The following is a 7220-nucleotide window of genomic DNA, read 5'->3' on the forward strand; positions in this document are numbered from 1 at the left end:
AACATCATCAACACCAAACCAGAAATACTGCATATTTTCATCATATTTATTAATGCTCTGAACTTCAATATCAATGCGTTTTTGCACCATTTTTTTTTTTTTCTCCCACACTGTTACATTTGGTCATTGCTGCACTTCATGGAATGGAAATGTTAATTTACAGTCTGAAAGCTGTACAAAATGTATGCAAAAATACAATAAAAGTTATCTAAGTCTAAGTTTCACAGTTAGAGTACCAGGAGATCCAACAAATGCAAGCAGTGGGGGACCAAGACACAAGGTCGGATGGGGGTTCCAACATCAGTCCCCCTGATGCCCATTGATGCAAGAACAACTGACCTAAGAAATAAGATCATGGCTCAGACAAGAACTTGTCAACCCCGACATCAGCTAGCAAAGTTAGCAAAGGGGCTAGCAGATGATCTACTGGATGATGTGACTAAGTACGATCCCTAATGTGACCATCGAAAAAAAACAGTGAGCTGATAATTAGTACAGCACTAGAGATCCTTGAGATGCTTGGCCAAGGAAATGCAAGAGCGTCTGTAGTGGCCAATGTACTTCTCTCAGAAGAGATTGGAAGCCAAAATCTAGGTAAAATTGAAGACGTAAACCAACTGTCTGAACTCCAGAGGGAATAATCTGGCAAAGGAAGGCTGCAGAAATACAAATAGATGCCCATTTGTGAGACCCTGTAAACTGCCAAGCAAAGACTCCAAGCCTTGGATACCAAAGAGATGAAAGCCAGATGAGTGAACAGGCTGTTCTCCAATGAACCAGCTAAGATGTTCTCCCAGTGGGAGGGTAAAAACACACGAGCCAACCCACCAAGGCTGGTCCTTGAATAATATTGGAAAAGTGTCTGGGAAAAAGAAGCATTGCAAAACAATGATGCAAAGTGGTTAAACAACCCAAGAGTTGACCATGCAAATCTGTCTGAGCAAGGTCCAGTCAACATCACAATGGCAGACCTCCAACAAAGACTCTCAAGTATGAAGAACTGAACAAAATCAGGCCTGGACATGATCCACACCTACTGGCTGAATAAACTGACTTATCTCCATGAATGCCTAGCAGCACAGATGACCTGGCTTTTGAAGAGTGGTGCCCACCCTGAAGGGCTGACTGGGGGTTGAGCATTCCTGATAATGAAAGCCCTCAAGAAGGGGACAACCCCAACCAACTATCAGCCAATAAACTGTCTCTCCACAACATGGAAGCTCCTGTCAGGCATCATAATGGCAATGACAAAGAACATGGAAGAACACATGACAGAGACACAAAGAGGTATGGGTAAAAACACCAGAGGAGCCAAACACCAACTGCTGGTTGACATAACAATCGCCAGAGACTGTACAACCAGGCAAACACACCTGTGCACAGCCTGGGCTGATTACAAGAAAGTCTACAACTCAATGCCACACATGGATCCTGGAATGCCTGAAGCTGTCAACAGCACTCTATGAGCCTTCATCGCAAACTCCAAGGGGCTGTGAAAAAACCACACTTGAAACAAACTTTAAGCCCTTTGCAAAAAGCTCCATCAAATGTGGAATATATCGAGGAGATTTTCTGTTACCCTTGCTGTTCTACATAGGCCTGGACACCCTCAGCCAAATAATCAATAAGACTGGCCAATGATACCAACTCAGAAATGAGAAACTATCCGCCACCTCCTCTACATGGATAATATCGAGCTGTATGCTAAGAGTGAATAAGACATTGACTCACTGATCGACATCACCAGGATTGACAGCAGGGACATAAAAAAATCTACAGATGAGAAAAAGACACATAATAACAAGTAGAGAATGAGCTAAAGAAGTGTTGTTTTTATTTAATCAGAGTCATTAATGCATATTGAGGGGCATGATGGCTTGCAGGCTGGAGTCTGGCTTTTAGAAGGTAGATGATGACTTATAGGCTGGAATCAGGCTTTTAGAAGTCGGATGATGACTTACAGGCTGGAGTCGGGCTTTTAGAAGACGTGATGACTTATAGGCTGGAATCAGGCTTTTAGAAGTCGGATGATGACTTATAGGCTGGAGTCGGGCTTTTAGAAGACATGTGATGACTTACAGGCTGGAGTCAGGCTTTTAGAAGGCCTATGACCGTTTACAGGCTGGAGCTGTGCTTTTAGAAGGCTTATGATGACTTACAGGCTGGAGTCAGGCTTTTAGAAGACGTATGATGACTTACAGGCTGGAGTCGAGCTTTTAATATGCCAATCAGGCTGACAGGCTGATGGCAGGTGTTGAACAGGCTGGAGGCAGGTAGAATAGACTGGTGACATGCAGAGGCGTCCGACCAGAGAGTTATATGCTGATAAGAATCCAGTTAAGACAGAGCAAGCACAGGAACTCAGGAATGCAGGCTAGCACACAGTCACTGGGTTGAAACTTATGCAGACAAGGAGGAAACAATCTGGCAAAGACTGCCAGGCAGACAGGTACTGGGCTGGAGGAATGAGGGTAATGGGAGAGAGGCAAGTGCACCTGCTCACTTTGATCAACTGACTGAAGCAGAGCAGAGAGTGGTTTAGCTCAGCAACACCAAACTTAATGAAACAGGCAGGATTCATCACGGAGATAGATGGGGGATTACGGTTTTCTTCTCCTGGAGTTTTGAAGGATCTAAGCTGAAAGCTGTTTACTTATTGCTTCATATGTGCTCAGTATCATGACAAAAGGAACCAGAACCTTGATGAAAGCAACCTCTGCAGGGTTCCCAGGTTCCTCTATAGTGATCCATGTTTTGCCTTTATGTTTGTGTATTGTATTGGTGTTTAAAGTATTTATTCGATTTGCTGGTCTGCTTTTTTAAAAACAGTGTACTTAAATGTACTGGTAAAGTCACAGTACCTTAACTTTTTGCAAAGGTCTCTCTGGATAGAACCAACTCTCGTCCTGGGATTTAGGAGGCTCTACCTTGGCCCTATTGTGGCTCTACAATACATTATGCCTCATCCAAAATGATTTGGTTGTCCTGAGATTTTTTCTGCATTTCTGCAACTAGATATTTGGGCTGCTGGAGGACATAGGGACCACTTTTCCTCATTCTGCTTCATTCTATATCTGTTCTCCCATTCTGCAATATTTGCTAGTTCAACCTCTTACTTTATGCTCTCTCTGATTTTTCTCATTGTATTATCTTGATATGGTCTGTTCCTGCTTGGTTGTGACACCATCCTGGAGAGAAATAACAGCAGTGCTGCTGCCTTCAACGCCTTTGTTTATGACAAAGGTATTGATTGCAGCTGTAGACGTGTTTTCAACTTCACTTTTCAACCAAATGTAGATGTCTGGATGCATATTATGACATCTTTTCAATGTCTTTCAACCAACTTTTGCTCGGTGGGTATTCTATCTCTGAAGTACTTTGAGATGTCGTGTTGTGAATTGGCCCTATATAAATGAACTGAACTGAATTGAGTTAAATTTAATAGCCTTTGGAAATCTCAGCTGGAGCCAGTAAAACGTCATATCTGGGTTCCTCTTGTCATATCCTCCTGAAATTATTACTGTCACAGTCTTGGTTTGTTAGTTCCTGTTTTCTTGGTTTTCCATTTGTTGTCCTCTGCTGCCCTCTTGTGTCCTCTTTCCCTAGCTCTGTTTTCTGTTCTGCCCTCACCTGTTTTCAATCCCCTCGTTAGCCCTCTCTTTGTTTCTGTCCCCTTTAAAAGCCTCCCTCTTCAGTTCCTGTTTGCTGGATCCTCGTCAAACGTCTGCTTTCCTCATCTCTCCCGGGCTCCTAGAGTTTGGTTTTCCCCTGATGTCTCCCTGGTTCTGGTTCGTTTGTAATTTCTGTTGGATTTTTGATTCCTGCCTCAGCTCCTGTGAACCTTATTAAACCCACTTAAATTCACCTCTGCCAACTTGCCTCTGCATTTGGGTCCTCAGGCCAACACCACATCTTGACAATTACCTCGGTATGTGGTAGTGAATGGGTGTGATCAGAGTACCACAATTCAGCCTTAATGAAACTTCATATGTTTTACTGTTGCAAACAAAAACAAATCTATTCTTACGATGTGAGCTCATCTAATAAAGACTGAAAATTGAGTGACTCTGAGGTTATTAAAGCCTGAAAGCTTTGTAGAGGGAGCTGTTAATTTTCTCCTGCAGTTTAATTAGCTAATGAGCAGCAGGGACTCAGCTGGATGGATGGTTGGGAGTGCGGAAAAGGGAAATGCAGCAGTCGTCTTTGAGTGTTTATGCTCGTTACTGAGAGTCGGTGCAGCAGAGAGCTTTTATTTAATGATGCAAGGCATTGCTTGAATAGTTTGTGTTGCTGGAGATGGAGGCTGAGGACGATCAGGGAGGAAACAAAAGCTGAAGGTTTCTGGAAAAGGAGTAGAAGAATAGGGAGGCAAATCGAAAAGTGGGGAAAGCAGCATCATCTTAGAACATTAAGATGATGCTGCTCTTCTTCTGGACATCCATTCCATCCAGTAAAACAGGAACAAATGTTTACAATTCATATGTCTTTTATTCTGTTAAAAAGGTATTTGCAGCAACATACATTGAGTCTCTATTTTGATTAACGTTCTCAGATTATGGGATGTCAACAGCCTCTGTTTAGTTTTTTGGCCTGATTCAGAGATATGGACTTTTTATAGACCATGTGGGTCAAATACTCTTTAGCTTCAGGTCACAGATGAATGTTTCCTCAGGAATTCAGAGACAGAAATCATTTCATTCCATCAGTTACAGGACGTTATTATGTTCAAAAGACCAAGACCATTATACTTCCACCACCATGTTTGGCTGTTCTGGTTCTGAAACACTTAGTTTTACATCAGAAATACATGAAAAAACATGTTGAGCACATTTCCAATAACATTTATTCCCCTCAGTCCACAGAATATTATCCCAGAGGTCTCAGGGATCATGGAGATGCTTTTCCTTTATTCCAGTCTCTGTCTCTCACTGCCCAATCATGAACTCCAACCTTTACTGGGTGAGATGATGCTTGTAGAGCTTCAGAAGTTGTTCTGGGTCTGGGGTTCTTTTGAGACTTTCTGAGCCAACAGTGAGTTCTCAGAGCAGGTGCAGGCTGGCCTCTCTTGGGGAGGTTCTCTGTCATTTTTTTCCTATGTTTTTCTCTGCACTAACTTTGCGAAACTGAACCAAACAATGTGGTTCATCTCTAAAAAACTCAGAATTTAGCAAAGGAGGGAGACTACTCTCTTACAGCTGTTTTGTTTTGCATAGACTTCAATAAAATCCTTGTTTGAAAATTTTTCGTACAGAATATAATATCTTGTTTTTAAAATTTCTCAATTTGCTAGATGCTAACTGTTGTTTGATCTGAAACATCCTGATAGGATCCAAAAAAACAAACAAAGAAAGAAAAAAACAGAAAGCAAAGACGTCCCCGCCCCCTCCGCAGACACTCTGCTGCACCTCTCCCGAATTGTAGGTGACCACAGACAGGAGGCCGGCTTGTTTTGTTTTTATGACGGCAATTGCGGCAAACAATTAATGTTCTGCAAAAAAAGGTGTACTTGAAGATGACAGAAACATTTCCAGACCTGATCTGCCACCTGAATGAAACTGAGAGCAGAGAGAAATCAGAGATCAGCTTCACAATCCTGACACGCCATCAGGTTTCAGTGACCTGGAATTAAAGTCAGATCTTATTTTAAACTATATTCTTTCTTACTGAACATTCTCTTTATATGAGAAGAATGAATCTGACTCTGGATGCTTCAATCATTTGCGTGAAAATATAAGATTTTCTTGCTACTGCTGATGTCATAAATGATCTAACACACCTCCTCAGATTGTAACTAATGAGGAGTGTGTTTTTGACTTTTTTCACCTCATTCCATCCCTTTAAAGGTAAATTTTGCAGCTTCATCCACCAACAGCCCCCCTTCAGCCTTCCTCCTCCACCTCCTCCTTCTCCTCCTCCTCCCTGCTTCTCTGTCCCATGCCTCCTTGGTCCACCCACCTTCCAGGTTCGATCCAGAGCTGTTTCTACCTCCTACTGTGTTTCTGAGTAAGCAGTGGGCTGGCCGATCAATGCTGCCTGTGCTGACCTTGGAGGGAGCTGCAAGAACTCTCTGCTGCCTCATCCTATGAAAACAGATATATAATGAAGGTTTTATAACTACAGATTCTTGTGCTGAGTCACAGCGTCAGTTTCCCCCCCCCTCTTGCACGTCCATCTGCCCACTCTGGTGAAATGTCATCAGCCAGATGGCTCCTGGCATCGATCAGGTCTGTGTTTGGCAGCATCCAGCTCAAAGCGCTCCGGACATTTCATAAAGAGCTGAGTGAGCAAACGTGACTCAGACTTGATTAGCCCAATCAGACTGACTGTCTGACAGGATGAGAAACAGCATTGAACCGAGTCCAGTTCATTTAGGAGTTCTGTCGGAGCACTTTGTTGTTAATGGAAAGCGTTGGTTCTGACGGCGGTAAGCGATCAATAAAAACAAAGCAGCAGATTAGGAAACAGATGGAAAAACAAATCCTGCAACTTATTTTTTCTAAATTCTGAGAGAAAATATGAAGTTAAGTGACTCTCTGTGTGTCTCTGTTCTGTGCAGGTCTGGTGGTCTTCCTGAGCATGATGGTTGGAGCCTTCCTGTGGGGCGGTCTGGCTGATAAAGTAGGCCGGCGGCGCTGCTTGATCTTGGCGTTGGCCATAAACTGCATCTTTGCCTTCCTGTCATCGTTTGCTCAGGGTTACGGCTTCTTCCTCTTCTTCAGGCTGCTGTCTGGCATCGGGTAACTTCAACATGCATAAGAACATGTTAAAGTCACTTCTCCCTTTTTAAACCTTTGTCATAGTTCCTGCTAGTTTCTAAAACATAGTTTATCAGTCGATAAATAATTCAAAAATCGTGACCTAAAATAGGGCTAATTGATTTTACTGAAAATGAATTATTTTGACATTCCTTTGCACTTACTGCCATTATGCAGATGTTTCCATGGTTACATTGCTTCATGACCTTGAGTTGACATTGAGTTTTAAAGGTTCCCCCCCGCCTCTTTGAAAGAGTTAAATGACCTTTCATAGATTTATATTTCCAATCAATCCACCTGCCGTTCTTAAGAACCAACCTGTACCTGTTGTCACGTCTTGGTGGAGGTTTGGAGGACCCAAATGCAGAGGCAGAGAGGCTGAGGTGAATACTTGTAGATTTAATGAATAAAGGCAGTCCAAAAATCCAACTAAAATGTAACAGACCAGAACCACGGAAACATCAA

The 7220-nt window shown here is 42.7% G+C and overlaps 1 protein-coding gene across 1 annotated transcript in view; it reads left to right on the plus strand.

Annotated features, from left to right (window-relative positions):
- LOC107090429 (synaptic vesicle glycoprotein 2B-like) overlaps positions 1 to 7220 on the plus strand; it is a 51340-nt gene that overhangs the window by 17500 nt on the left and 26620 nt on the right. Inside the window, exon 4 of the mRNA XM_015383800.1 lies at positions 6557 to 6737. Coding sequence (XP_015239286.1) covers positions 6557 to 6737 — 181 coding nt within the window. The remainder of the gene's footprint in view (positions 1 to 6556; positions 6738 to 7220) is intronic.

The sequence above is a fragment of the Cyprinodon variegatus genome, unplaced genomic scaffold (assembly GCF_000732505.1).
Source record: "Cyprinodon variegatus isolate N-32 unplaced genomic scaffold, C_variegatus-1.0 Scaffold294, whole genome shotgun sequence".
Lineage (NCBI taxonomy): Eukaryota > Metazoa > Chordata > Actinopteri > Cyprinodontiformes > Cyprinodontidae > Cyprinodon > Cyprinodon variegatus.